This window comes from Pteronotus mesoamericanus, unplaced genomic scaffold (assembly GCF_021234165.1).
Source record: "Pteronotus mesoamericanus isolate MK-2021 breed Mesoamerican mustached bat unplaced genomic scaffold, CSHL_Meso_final scaffold_118, whole genome shotgun sequence".
NCBI classification, from domain to species: domain Eukaryota; kingdom Metazoa; phylum Chordata; class Mammalia; order Chiroptera; family Mormoopidae; genus Pteronotus; species Pteronotus mesoamericanus.
The window spans coordinates 13,961,792-13,976,514 of record NW_026555301.1 but is presented as its reverse complement, the minus strand read 5'-3'; the positions used below and the strand labels follow the sequence as shown (position 1 = coordinate 13,976,514).

Below are 14,723 nucleotides of genomic sequence, written 5' to 3'. Positions count from 1 at the left end.
TGTAGAATCTGCCTCTTACTGTGTGTAGGATTTGATATTTGAAACCACTACATACTTTTTTAAAAGGTAAATATTTAGTGGGTACAAAAGCCAGCAATTACCTTAACACTGTGAGTTACTGTTGATTTGGATAACATCAGATTTCAACAACTAAGCATGTGGGTTTTTTTTGTTAGCCCAGGGGATGGATTGAAAAGGTTTGAAAACATGTAACACCAATTAAGAGACAGGAAAAATGGGATTCACATTAATAAAACGTTAAGTTTAACAAGTCAAGAATCAGTACCTGTCACCTTCTGATAACTTGTCCATGCTTCAGAGCCAGAGAAATACTAAGGACTCCAAGGGGTCGTGGTCAAGCCAAGATCATGAGATGCACAGAGGCCTTTTTAATGGGAAGGACGGTAACAAGCTCACCTTGTCCCCCCGACAAGAGGAGTCCCCCTGCCTGTGCTGGTCCAGAGCGGTTTCGGAGAAGGTTTTCCTTTCCAGATTCTTTAATGCTTTGTTCCCACCCATCTCATTTCAGGTGCTTCTCCATTTTCTCCAGGGTCTTGCTGGAACTGGCTGGGCTCTGGTCTCCAGGAATTCATGATGGATTTGTCCAGGATGAGCAAGGCCTCTTCTATGTAGCTCTATGCAGCAGACACAGTGGCACAGTTGGCCTGGCTGCCAAACCTGTGGGTAATCAGGCTGAAGTGTGACAAGCAGTTCTGACTGTTGGCCTCCAAGACTGGGGTGGGCTGGTTGTTCCTGTTGGAGTGTTTGATCTTGACTGAGGAGGTCTGTGAATTCTTTACACACTTGCTGTGAGGCCAGCAGCATGTTTTTGTTTGCTGCCATCTCATTCTGGCCTCCGAGGTGAGGTCTGATTAAGTACTCTGGCACCAGTTTACTAGGAAACTCTGCTTCTCAGACATACGCAAAGTCCTGAGCAAAATGAACAGCCTATCCTTCTACTAAGAATATCAGGAGGGTTACATGTGCAGCCTCCTGTCTGCCAGCTGGAAGTTCGGCCCAGCCTTGTCCAACTTCTCCTGCAAGGACCAGCCTCCATTTTTAGATTTGGCTCTTCTGAGAACACCTCCCAGTAATGAGGCATTTAAGCACTCAGGTAGGGACAATTACCTCTGGACTTCAACAACTGTCACTTTGTATTTAGATGTAGAGCTCACGATGGACAATCTTCCACGGAGGGAGCAGACGACCTCACTGGGGTTCATCACGGCGCCTACCAGCTCCTTTTGACAGGAGAGACTCAAGGGGTTCTTGGTCATGGAGTTGGGGCCTTTACCAATAACAGCCTGGTCATGCAGAAGCAGGTGTGGCTGTCCACTATCTGTGCCTCCTCCTTGATCTGTTGACCCATGTCTTGCAGGGCCAGGCTCTCCGCCAGGCGGGCGGGGTCCAGGGGTGCAAGGTGTGTGAGGTGTGCAAGGTGTGTGAGGTGTGCAAGGTGTGTGAGGGGTGCAGGCGAGGAGCAGCAGGTCCAAGAGCAGTAGCCATCCCTGCAGACGCTCACAGCGCTACCATCCCCCCTCCCAGAGATGTGGGGTAGCAGGCCGGCAGGCATGGTGGTGCAAGGATGAGGCACTGTGAGGTACCAAGGGTGAGCTCCAGGCCCCGAAAGAAGTCGACAGGCGGGGCTCTGGAGACAGAGCTATCTCACCTACTAGCCCACAGATGTTCGTGTCGCCGAGAAAAAAAAGGTTCAATTCTTTAATTCTTAAACCTGTGGTTTCTTAAAACAATGTTCTATTGTTCTACTTCTTAGCTGACCATAGCTTCATACAGCTAAGGACACAGACTCCAGATGGTTGGGGTTCAAATCCCAGTTTCCCAACTTACCATCTCTGTGAATTCAAAAAAGTTACCTTACCTATCTGTGCTTCATTCCCTTCATTTATAAAATAGTGATAATAAAAGAACATCTCTGGGAGAGCTACACATGATTTAATATATGGTTTGAAGTTCTTAACACAGTGACTGGCACATAACAAATGTTCACTCCATTTTAGTTCTGACAATTCTGCTATGATCAGAGGTCCCCATCTTGTCTGTTAAAAGCTGAGCCTCAAATATTAAGTACCTTGCCAAAGGACACACTTAAGAAAATGGTGAAGTCTGGTTTCAAACAAATCTCCAGAAATCTGTCTTGTCCAGCTGTGCATACCATCCCTCTCCACAGAGCATGTGAATGGATTGTTCTCAGGAATGTGCAATCTTTGCTCTAGTTTCTCTCCTTTAGCAGGGCTTGACCAGAGGCAGTTGTGAAGAGGGCTGTATTCAAATGACATGATGACTGAACATGACTGGCACATTTCTGGGACTTTCCCCCCTGTGTGGCTTCCATTCCTAATGAGGAGGTCCATGTGCCTTTCTGGTCAGCCAGGTGCCTGTCTCCCAGGTGGGCACAGCCTCGGTAAGAGGCCTGTATAAATAAGAGCAGGTCCACTACAGCACTTCATGGATCGTTCTGTTTAAGAACCTAGCCTTGCAGTCAGGGGAGATGCCCTCCCTTTCCAGCTCTCAGCCCTGTGAGCCTGGAGGAGTCACTAGACCTCCCTGATCTCAGAGCTTACCCATGAGATGGGAATAAAGCATCTGAACCGTTCATCAGCATGTGTGCAACTATTATGGGAGTGAGGTAATGCTTGGGCCCCAGGCCTAGGATGCCTCTGACTTCTGCTTCCCCACTAGCCATTGCACAGAGATATTTATAGTGTTTCCATGTAGGTAGATTTCCCTAGAGCATGAGACATCAGAGAAGATAAACTCATGTGGCTAAGTTTGATATCACTAGTACCCAGAAAAGGGCCTGGAGCACAGGGGACTTTCCTATCCTAAAGGTCAGCCACACAGCCAGTGCTCTGTTGCAATAGCCACTCATAACTAATACAAGAATAAGGCCTATTCATTAAACAAAAGGGTTCTTTTTCCATATTTAGATGAGATCTGTTAGAATCAATGGTTTATTTATATTTTGAAGAATTGAAGAGATAAATATAAACATATGCCAACACCATGTTTAGTGAAAATACATTAAAAAATAAATAGAAAACCAAAAAATTATTGTTTGTTTACTTGGTAATATAAATTAAAAGTAAAGGTAAATGCTTATATTGAGAATTTTTTTTTATCTAAAAGATATCAATGGCATGGCAGAGTAGGTAAACACAGCTCTCTTCCTCACATAACCACATCAGAATTACAACTAAATTATAGAACAACCATCATTTAGAACCATCAGAAATTGAGCTGAATGGAGTCCTGAACTACAGAATTAAAGAAGAAACCATATTGAGACTGGTAGAAGGAGTGGAGATGTGGAACAGGCTGGTCTTACACCCACATGTGGCAAATAAATGTTAGGAGGGATATCTCAGGAATAAGGGGTCCCAGCCCCATACCAGGACCCCAGCTCAGGGTTCCAGTGACAGGAAGATAAGTCTCCATAACTTCTAAGTGTAAAAACCAGTGGGGATTGTGGCTGTGGAAAACAGAAACTTCTGGAGTCCCAGGCAGTTTGTCTTAAAAGGCCCGCAAACAGACTTACTTAGACTCATTCAGCTCTAATGTAGGGGAGCAGAATGAAAGGCATCAGAAACATATGGGGAGGAAGTGAATTATTCAGTATCAGGGCAAGAACTGTGGAACAGCTTTGTTTCACAGAGAAGAGTTGGCAGAGGCCATTGTTCCTTTTCTGAGCCCTCCTCCTACAGAGCTGGCAGATGGGTGCCATATCTGAGACTCTATCAACCTGATTCACACTATTTGACCCACCCTGGTGATTCCCTGAAGCCCTGCCCTAACTAACTTTCAGGCCCACCCACGCTGTTTCAAGTGGCTTTTCCATATGAATGCCTTGTCTTGGCCCATGCCTCAGATTTTCCTAAATTCTCTCAAACAAGCAGCATCTGGCATTAGTGAGCCCCATACCGCTTACTAAGTTGCCCCAGGACCAGCACTAGCAGCAGTCAGTCTTGGTTTGCTGCTTGGCCTCAACTGGGCACCTCTAAGCCCAGCACAAGTAGCAGCCATCTGCAGACTGCTTTACAGCTTATGCTGTGTGACTCCAGGGAGAACACAGGTCGTGGCTGACGTTGGATGTGCCAACAGCAATCAAGGCTCAACTACAACAGGAGGGTGTACACAGCCCACAGAGTGGGCACACCTTGAGTACCCAGCTTGGATAATAAGGGAGGCTGTGTCACTGAACCCTACAGACACCTACTACATTAGGTTACTTTATCAAGCCTCGGAGACATAGCAGCACTACCTAATACATAAAAACAAACACAGGGAAGCTACCAAAATGAGGAGAAAAGAAACATGGTCCAAATGGAAGAACAGAACAAAACTCCAGAAAAAAACTAAACAAAATGGAGACCAGCAATCTGTCAAATGAAGAGTTCAAAACACTGGTTATAAGGACGCTCAAGGAACATAGTGAGGACCCCAACAGCATAAAAAAGATCCAGTCAGAAACAAAGGATACACTAATTGAAATTAAGAACAATTTACAGGAAGTCAACAGTAGAGTGGATGAAGCCAAGAATCAAATCAGTGATTTGGAACATAAGGAAGCAAAAAACAGCCAATCAGAACAGCAAGAAGAAAAAAGAATCTAAAATAATGAGGATATTGTAAGGAGACACTGGGACAACTTCAAGTATACAAACATTTGCTTCATAGGGGTGCTAAAAGGAGAAGAGGAAGAGAAGGAAATTGGAAACCTATTTCAAAAAATAATGACAAAAAAGGTCCCTAATTTGTGAAGGAAATAGACATATAAGTCCTGGAAGCACAGAAGAGTCCCAAACAGGATGGACCCAAAGAGGCCCACTCCAAGACGCACCATAATTAAAATGCTGAAGTTTAAATAAAATGAGAGAATCTTAAACACAGCAAGAGCAAAGCAGTTAGTTACCTACAAGGGAGCCCCACACGACTGTCAGCTGAATTCTCAAAAGGAAATTTGCGGGCTAGAAGGGATTCACAAGAAATACTCAAAGTCATGAAAAGTGAGGACCTACAACCAAGATTGCTCTACCCAGCAAAACTATCATTTACAATCGAAGGACAGATAAAGAGATTCCCAGACAAGAAAACATTAAAGAAGTTCATCATCACTAAGTTGTATTATATAAAATGTTAAAAAGTCTTCTTTAAGAAGAAGATAAAAAATATGAACAATGACATGGCGATAAACACATACCTACCAACAATTGATTCTAAAAAAAACAAACTATGCAAACAAGCAGAACAGAAACAGAATAATAGGTACTGAGAACATTTTGATGGTTGCCAGATGAGAGGAGTGTCAGGGTGGGTAAGAGTAAAGGGTGAAGGGATTAAGAGTTACAAATTGATAGTTACACCATGGTCATGGGATGTAAAGTACAGCATAGGGTATACAGTGGCCAAAGAACATATATGCATGACCCATGAACATGGACAACAATGTGGGGATTAGCTGAGGGAGTTGGGGGGCTGAGTAAAGGGGGACAAGAGGAATTTTGGGACAACTGTAATAGCATAAATAATAAAATATAATTAAAAAGTAAAAGTAAAATAAAATAGAGGACATCAATAGACCATTCCAATGATTGAATAATGGTATATTACACACAAATGCAAAAGGCACAATGAATTTGAATCACTGGCCTGTGAAAATAGATTCGGTTACTAGAATTAGTTTATTTAGCTTTCTGAGCTAAAGTTTTTAACAGTAGGGGTGGTTACCTAAGATGAGGACAATTAAATCAATTTATAAACCTAGAGATAAAGTACCAGTTAGTGTCTATATCAGTACTTGCCAAAGTATATTCTACGAAACATAAGCAACTACAGAATGCTCCTTTTAAAACATATTTAATCTAACCTTAGTTTGATTGTGCTAATGAGTCAATTTGGCATTTAAGTTTAGCTGTGTAGCCATCCCTCTACCAAAAAAAGCTAGTTCCAGGATAAACATCAGGAATATGGTAGCACCTACAAATCCTTCCTCTCAGTAGAACTTCTATGATTCAGTCAGTGGTCCAGAGTGGGTGGAAATCTGGTGGGAGGGCAGTTCTCAAGGAGAACAAAACCCATGGCCACACAGAAAATGGACTGTCTCATTCCAAAACTGAGAAGAGCCAGCAATCATTAAATTCATTCATTGCAATGTGAGGTCAGTGGTTTTAAAATAACCCTGAAAATGACTGATGAAAATTCAGAATATTGTAACAGCTAATGTAGGGGGACATTTTCCATATTAGCAACATTCAATTTCTGTTAAGATTTTCCTTTCTACACTTAAGATTAATGCTCTGGGGTCAATGTAGGGGACAAAGGCCAGGAACTGGAGCATTTCCAAGTTAGAATTACCAAATTGCCAGGGAGACTTCCTTCCATACTAGAGAAACAGAATGAGGAAGAAATGATGGATGAGAGGGACTCAATACATGCGCTCATAGTGCTGAAGTTCAAGAGCGGGTGTCATTACCTCACAAGGTAGTATCACTTTGATGACATGTGCCAATTATAAAACCTTCGTTTTTAACACATTTATTGACATTTACCTGGACAGCAATGAGGCATCACTGCAGGAAATCAGAGATGAACATTGGTGAACATTCAAATTTATGAAGTATTTTCACATACATCATATTATGTGTTTATCACCATAATTTTGGGAGATACGTAAGATAAGTGTGATTATTGTCCTTCTGTTCTGGAAGAAGAAACCAAGCCTCCTTCCATGAAGTGTAGTGACCCCAAGTCACTGAGAGATTTAGGGGGAGAGCTGGGCCAGGGAGCTGAGCAATTAAGATGCCAAACCCAATACTTTTTTTTAGTTCTAAGACTCCAATAGCCACACTCTGGTCATAACTCTTTATGTAAACTGGGGAAGGGGGGAGGAGCAAATAAAAGGTTTAAACTATAAAATCCCAAGCTAGGAGCCACATGAGAAAGCAGACTGACAATGACAAAGTGAAAACTCACCCATGAGTTTCTAATGAAATGCAAGTTGCTTCTAACAGATCTTGTCACAGCTCACTGTTAGAGGTGTCTATCTGGACAGAGCAGCCCATTAGATGGAGAAATTATATCAGATGTTACATTGCTCTAATAGCAAAGGCAATTTATTGTTGTAATTGCTAAAGTGTTACATAACAGGTCATATATACTTATAGGGTTGCAGTTATTTTGTTAGAAAATAATAGAGGAGGTGTTGAGCTTGGCGATACTAAGTTATTATATGCCTTCTATTTTATCAGCATTTGCAAAAATGTTAGGTAGTTCTCCATTTCCAACTGCATTTTATTTCTAGAATTATAGAACTTAGGAATAGAAAAGTACTCATTTATAAAAATTGACAGCACACACAAAAATTCTCATCCTTGGAAGTATTTTCAAAATAAAAATGTACAGTAGTTTACCCAAGGCTTATTGTTGGTCTTTGAGACAGAAGGTTATTTGAGCATATATCTGATGCTCCTCAATTTTATTATCCATGATCAAAGCATATAGTACAAGACTCAGCAACAGGAGTACTTTTAAGGGTTGAAAATGATACCCATGCTTCTATTAGTAATTATACGTGATATCCTTTGCAATAAGGAAACTGACATCACAAACAATCCATCCTTCATGTGCATGTAAATCCTTTAAGCAGTTTTCAGATGTTAATATACTAACTAACATACAGTGATACAGTGCGTTAAATCATAGGGGGGCATATTACCTTCCAAAGCAGCCATGGCACTTGCCCTCCCTTTCAATATAGTTCCATAGGCCGATTGACTGTCCATTCAAGAAGGCCTCTCCCATGCAGCCTTTGAAATGAGTAACCTTCACAGCAGGAGACTTCTAATGTAGATGAACAAACAAACATAATCCACATATATTTGATGAAAAGGAATAAAGTCTTTAAATGCATGAAAGCTTATTTAACAGATCCAAATTTCAAGAAAACATCCAAAAAAATAGCCAGTTTGTAACCATGGGATTTCCTTCCAATTATGAATTGGAAAACTAGAATGAGTGACAAAATGGATGGGATCTTCAATGTCATCTCATGCACTACGGCCACTGGAGAGAAGCCTCCTTTACAAGGGGAGACCCAAAATAAACCGGAATTATCTTCTGGAGGGCGTGCCCCTTGTAGTACTTCCCCTGCTGGATGAGCATTCCAGAAACCCATCTGTATCAGTGTACTAGCTAACATTGTGGTGAGAGGCTGCATTTGGCTTCAGTGAATTTTTTTTGAAGGCTCTTTCAACACTTCAGCCCATTACACGATGGGCATCTGCCCACGCCATGCAGTGTGTTCAGCAGTTTTTGAAGCAAAATGGCATGGCTCCCATGCCCCACCCACCCTGTTCACCCAATCTCACCCCAAGCAATATTTTTTGGTTTCCCCAGATGAAAAAAGTCCCCAGAGGGAAATGTTTTGCTGATGTGGAAGAGGTAAAACAAGAAATGGCAGAAACACTAAAAGGCATCAAACTTGATGAGTTCAAAAACTGTTTTGAGCAGTGGAAAAAAGTCTCAATAGGTGTATTGCATCAAATGGAGAGAACTTTGAAGGTGACTGAAATTTAATCATGTAAGAATAAATACATAATTTTTTATAAATAAATCCCAGAGTCTTTTGAGTCCCCCATACAGCTGAGAAACAGAGGCCAAGAGAATGTGGTCGGTGGTGACGCCCTGGCTGGCACAGAGACACCAACCCCCATGTGCAAATACAAACCAGGTCCACGTGACTCAATGGTATTCAGTGGGAGGATAACTGGCATAATAAAATAAATACAATGGGTCCCTTCACTGAACACTAATTAGTACAAGTCTACCAGTAGATTTACAACAGAGATAAAGGAACTCCACAGTAAGTAGTGTGAAATACGGAATTTCTTGATTCATCACTGGAAGAGAAACCTAAATCACAAAATGAACCATGGACTTCTTTCCCATTTATACTATTTATTAAGCATGATCCTATACCCAGCAAAACCAACCCAACTCTGCAGATGAACTGTCACTAAGCAAAATAAGAGAAGTAAAAAACCTTTGTCTGCCTAGGATATATTCAACAATTTAATTATATTAACTTTTATTGAAATATATTAGACATATAACATTGTTTAAATTTAAATATTAAATTTTTATACCTAAATTTTTTTACCTAAATTTTTATTTAGGTAAAATCAGCCAATCAGTCATGTTCAGAAGAACGTTCATCATGTTACCTTGACTTGTCCTCCAAGTCCTCCAACAAACATCAGCGTTGAGTTGTTTATATCCAGAACATTAGCAGATCCTAGGGATTTACTTGCTTTTGGTGGTGGCTTCTGAGTTGCACTTACTTCCTTTACAGTCACTGAACCAATGTTTCCAAATCTAAGGGTCACAAAGGACGGCAAAAAGAACACTTCCAGAATCGCAAGCCCACCCACATGTGGACACTCGTAGCTCACACGCAGCCTCCGCCTGCTCCCCCAGTCCACTGCGACAGCCCCCGAGCCTCGCTCCCTGCTTCTCGTCTTTTCCAACCCCCACCTCCACCCCAGTTTACACTCCAAAATCTTGTAAAGCAGTTCTTCTAAAATATAAATTTCATCATGGATAATGAGTTAAACCATATATGAAACTGTTTACTGCCTTTCATGTGACCTATTTTTATTAATAGCAAAGCAAAAGACAAAAATTCCTAAAAACAACATACCATCAACAACAAACCATAATGTTACAGAAAAGCTAAAAAAAAATACATCTAAACCTGCTTAAGAGTAGATATTTTTGGAGAGGCTTTATAAGGGTGAGTTTTGCTTTGTGATTGAATTGTATGACAACACATTCCCCACCTGAATCCCATGATCTGTCTCTTCTGCTTCCAGTCCAGTGCAGCCGCAGGGACTTGCCCCCACGCTGCCCTTACTCCCATTTTACTGGGTTGGCTGCTCAGACTTAACACCTATCATTCTGAAGGTATTATAAGCTTTTAATTTTTCTACTTTCATTGTTGGTTTTGGTAACAATGTTAATTTCTTCTGTGATAAGAAAAAAACTATTTTTAAGAATTCCTTCATTATAATCTAACTTCCTAGAGGTTTCAGACTATTATATGATATTACACACATATAATTACATATAAGATAGAGTTTTAAAAAAAGAGAAATGCTGTAAGAGAACTTTTCCTACTACCTGGTTATGTAGATACTGTGCCATCTGTTGTTATCAATTGGGAAGTCTGGAAATTCCAACCGTGCTGACCCGGAGCCCATATCCCAGAGGAAGGCCACTTTCCCTCGCCGCATCTCCACTGCCAGGAAGTCAGACTGGGGTGCAGGGGTATGAATTGGCATGAGTTTACAGGTCAGTGTGCTTGCATGACTACTGTTACACTTCAAATAATGAGTTTCTACAGCATTTTTTCTATTTGTTAAAAAAAATTAAATGTCTAAAAACTAGCTTCTTTTGTCTTTAACCCTCTGCCCCCTCAATGCCCCAGAGCTGAAGCATGACTCAGAGGACTACAGGCAGCGGCCATGCTTGGCCATTAGTGCCCCACTGTCCTTGCGCTGCATGGCTCTCCATAAGGCCTCCCATAAAATTCCCCAGGAAAACTCATTGCAGGAGGGAGGATCACCACAGTCTTCAGGGAGCATGAGGGACAGCACTGAAGATATGATTGCCCAATCTGAGAAGGCAATATATGAATGTGAAACACGCACTAAGGCAGAGCCATGAATCCCACATCAGAGGTTGCACGTGTTTTGGCCCTTAGCTCCTAAAGAGACACGTGCGGTAATATCTGTGCTTGTCAATAGTTTCTGTCTTAATACAGACAAGGCTTCTGTATTGACCCAGTCCCCCTGGCACAGCCAAAGTTATCAATGGACTTCCACTAGGGACTTGCCCTCCGGGAACCACTGGAATCTTGTTGGGTAAAGGAGCCTGGGTGAAGCTTCTTAGGGTGCAATTGTGATGGGCCTTAGGGTGCACGCCTCCACTCCTGGTAACAACCACCAAGATCGACTTTACAGACCCAAAGCTAAACTCAATGGCTTCAGAGGTCACAGAAGGCAGTACAAAAAGTTCGTTGAAGTTTCCTCAATGTTACTTATGGTCTTACAGGTATTAAATTTTGTAATTTGTTTATTTTTAAGCTAATGCTACTGGTTTAGTAAAAGGTTAGTTTCTTTAGAAGAATGAGTGATTTCACTAAGACCCTATTGCTTCTTCATCAAAAAAGTGTCCATTCAGAAAACATATGTATTCACAAGAGATTCACTGTTGCTTTCTGTGGGTCCATACTCACGCTGGTGCTGCTGCCGAGGTAGAAGAGAAGGTTATCGGGTTCGCTTGTCTTAACGTTTAGTGTTAAGGTGTTATAGTTAGTTGAAGAGATCGGAGGCTGGTAAGCTCGGATACAATCTCTGTCTGCAGACACAGCAACTTTAATCTGTGGACGAAAAAAAAAAGTGTCCCAATCATTTTGTGATGCATTGTCAGTGTGCCAGGAGTTCCAAAGTGCTCTTCAAAGATAGATTTTCACTGTTAGGCAGGTTTCCTCTCTTGACAATACATAATGCTTCCTAAAGTGAGAAATCAGATGGTGATTAAAATAATTTTATTTGGTAAAGTACTTAGATATGAAAAAGTCAGTCTTGGGGTTTTAAGAGAGTATTTTATGTAGAAAACTGTCTCTGTCATGTGAGATTTAATTCCTTAAAGACAAGGCGCTTATCCAAATTACTTTGGAATTTTTAGACCTGACACAGAGAGGATATTTGATGATCATTTGTTGAATAAATGGAGGGATAATCTATTTATTCTTTCAGCAAATATTTATAGAGCAAACATAACACTAGTACATGTTTCTCTAAGTAATTATTCACATATATAGCTTATATTAATCTTAAAGAGTATACATTTGTATTAAGCAGAGCAGTTGGAACCATCTGTCGGGCTTACATTTATTTGGTGACTGTACCTAAAACAGATGAAAGCCAGAGCTCATGTAAACTTAGGGCCTTTTTGCAATAGTGAGATCACTTGTGGAGATAGGGAGTGTCGAAGAGCTCAGAGCTCCTTTCTCTTGGCTGGAGAACTTTAGGCAGATAAACACAAGACCAGAGGTCACATCAGTCCTCTATAAGTCTCTAGTAGCATGACAATTGCATATTTTCTCAAACGTCTTATTTCCCTGAAACACTTCTTAAGAGCATAGCCAATGCCATGTCCTATGGACAGGATGGCTAGAAAACATTTTCTCAAGTTTGTGCTTCTCCAAGTGTCAAGAGTTTTATGTATGTAGTGATCTGAATGTGTGCAGCATTTCCATATATACAAATTGTTATGCCAGACTCCTGGAGGAGGGGGCTCAGACTGCACACATGTTCTGAGGAATACTTGGATTATTAAAGCCAACTTGGTAAAATGATGGAAATGACACCATCTGCCACCAATGAAGCATAAAGTGATGGTAACTCTTAGACAACCATTAGCTAATAGTTATGAATCTATAAAGCCAGCCTACCATTACAAATCTCCATAAAGATGTGGAGATCTCTTTGCTAACAACATTTTGAAACATGTATAAATGCAGAAATCAAAGAAAATGAGACCAATTAAATATACTTAAGACAGGTTGTGAGGAAGCTGGGATTATTGAGAATTGGTCAGCAGATGTTCTTGGGGACCCAGTATGACAGAAAGCTGTTTCTACAGGAATTCTCTGGGACATGGGGTTACTGAGAGCCTCAGCTGGAGGGGGTGCTGGGCGTTGCTGACAGCAATAGGGCTCCACACTCACAGAAGCTGCTTGTTTCCGGGCCTGGCTGATCAGCAGTTTAATTTCCGACAGATTTCTGCTCAGGTTCTCTTCTAATACCTTCAAAGGCTTCAACCGATCAAATAAAAGGTTGGCTTGTGCTTCCACATCTTTAACTTTTCTTCCAGCTAACAGACCTAACAAATACAAGGTGGCAAGAAAGTTGGTGGGATTTGGGTGAAGGACACAAGAGAAATGAACTGATCATTACTAATGCCCTGGATAAAATAGAATATCCTAATTATGAAGTCCTTGAAATTTTGGTACATATATAAAACATACCAGCACCATGCATTACAAAAGCCCCCTCTCTTTCTTTATAAATGCAAATCCAGATGTTAGTAGTGCACTTTTATTTTTTTTGGAATGCTGTCCGTGAACAAGGCACCATTGTGCACTTGGTAAGCTCAAAACTGCATGATGCAGGCTTTCCTAATGGGAAGGGAAACTGTGACATACTGGTCATTGAGGAATCCCATAGGAGTTCATTTGTTTCTCGTAATGTGGCATTGACCCTGGACAGGTCCGTCGATGTGTTCAACAGCTTCTGACTCAGTCCAACAATGTTCTTCAGCGTGCTCACAGCGCTCTGATTGGCAGAGAGGGCCATCTCTTTGATTTTTGTTCTTTTGCCTCTGACACCTGAAACAAATTCATGTGCAAGCATACATACCATAAAATGGGGCTTCTTTTTCATGGCAATGTTAAGGCTGCCTGTCATATATGCTCTACTGCTTCCTTTTAGGGATAAATGAAATAATTTTGGTAAAAGTTCACTGTATTGAAATGTGATTTCAGTACACACAAGACAACAAAAGCAGCTGTTAATTGTCGGGTTCAGGATCTTATATATTAAAAAACTAAATTTCTTTATTTGGTCTCTTCTCTCTCTCACTCCCGACATTCATTAAACGCATTCTTCAAATCTTCCCGGGCCAGAGGAAGGTTTGTGAATTTAAATGTGTAGGTGGGATGGGCCGGTCCCAGGCTAGAGGAAGTGTTTTTTTTTTTCACTTTATCAACTGGTTCCTAGATATAACACCAGAAAAAAGATTAAATGGTCACTTAAGGTAAATTAGAATTCAGTTTTTTAAAAAAATCTGGATGATGATTTTTTTTAAAAAAGGCACTAGTATTCATTTTAAAAGTTTTAAATCACAAATGGGGCAAATATTAACACCAGGAGAAGCTAGAAAAAAGAATATATGGGTATTCTTCTTATTTTTACAACTTTTCTGCAATTTTGAAATTACTTCCAAATAAAAAGTTACTTTTAAGTGTTTAATCAACATACACCACATGTCTTCAAAAAAAGAGAGAAAAGAAACATGCAGGTCAGAAAATGTTCCACTGGTTCAAAGTAAGAAGTCCACAGGGTCCCGATCCAGCTTCCCAAGGCAACCTGCATGCTTACAAGGTGACACAGCAGCCAGACATTTAGAGATATTTGGGCATCTTGTAAAGCTTTAAAAAAAATTCTTATTGAGAAAAAAATATAGAAGGTTGATGGAATGTAAATAACATACCAGAGAACAATTCATTTGTATTACACTTTTAAAAAGTTATCCTATTAAAATTTTAATGAATGCTGCATTTCCAAACCAACAATATCAAAGTGATCTATTTTAGAATGCTTTACTGCCTCATGAGGGAAGATTACCAAGCAAGACTTTTTAAATTTCCTACATTTATAATGACTCTAACACTTTGCCTCAAAGCAAAAACATTCCAGCTTTTTTACTTCCTGACCTCTTTGAATGACACTTCTTTAATTTAAGGTATGTGACAAGCCGATTTTTAAAATCTTATTTTTGAGATTGAGAGAAGATGGCGGAGGAGTGAATGGGAGTCACGCTGACCTCCTCCCAAGACCAAACTGGAATTGCAACTAAATAGT

The 14,723-nt window shown here is 40.6% G+C and overlaps 1 protein-coding gene and 1 pseudogene across 1 annotated transcript in view; both read right to left on the bottom strand.

Annotated features, from left to right (window-relative positions):
• The window catches only part of LAMA1 (laminin subunit alpha 1), a 175,129-nt gene that overhangs the window by 22,714 nt on the left and 137,692 nt on the right, over positions 1–14,723 (bottom strand). Inside the window, exons 43-48 of the mRNA XM_054587387.1 lie at positions 13,286–13,468; positions 12,809–12,963; positions 11,312–11,455; positions 10,195–10,328; positions 9,240–9,390; positions 7,733–7,857 (exon numbers count right to left, since the gene is read on the bottom strand). Of these exons, the coding sequence (XP_054443362.1) occupies positions 7,733–7,857; positions 9,240–9,390; positions 10,195–10,328; positions 11,312–11,455; positions 12,809–12,963; positions 13,286–13,468 (892 nt within the window). The remainder of the gene's footprint in view (positions 1–7,732; positions 7,858–9,239; positions 9,391–10,194; positions 10,329–11,311; positions 11,456–12,808; positions 12,964–13,285; positions 13,469–14,723) is intronic.
• LOC129081700 (transcription factor AP-2 gamma-like) lies at positions 521–1,573 on the bottom strand (annotated as a pseudogene).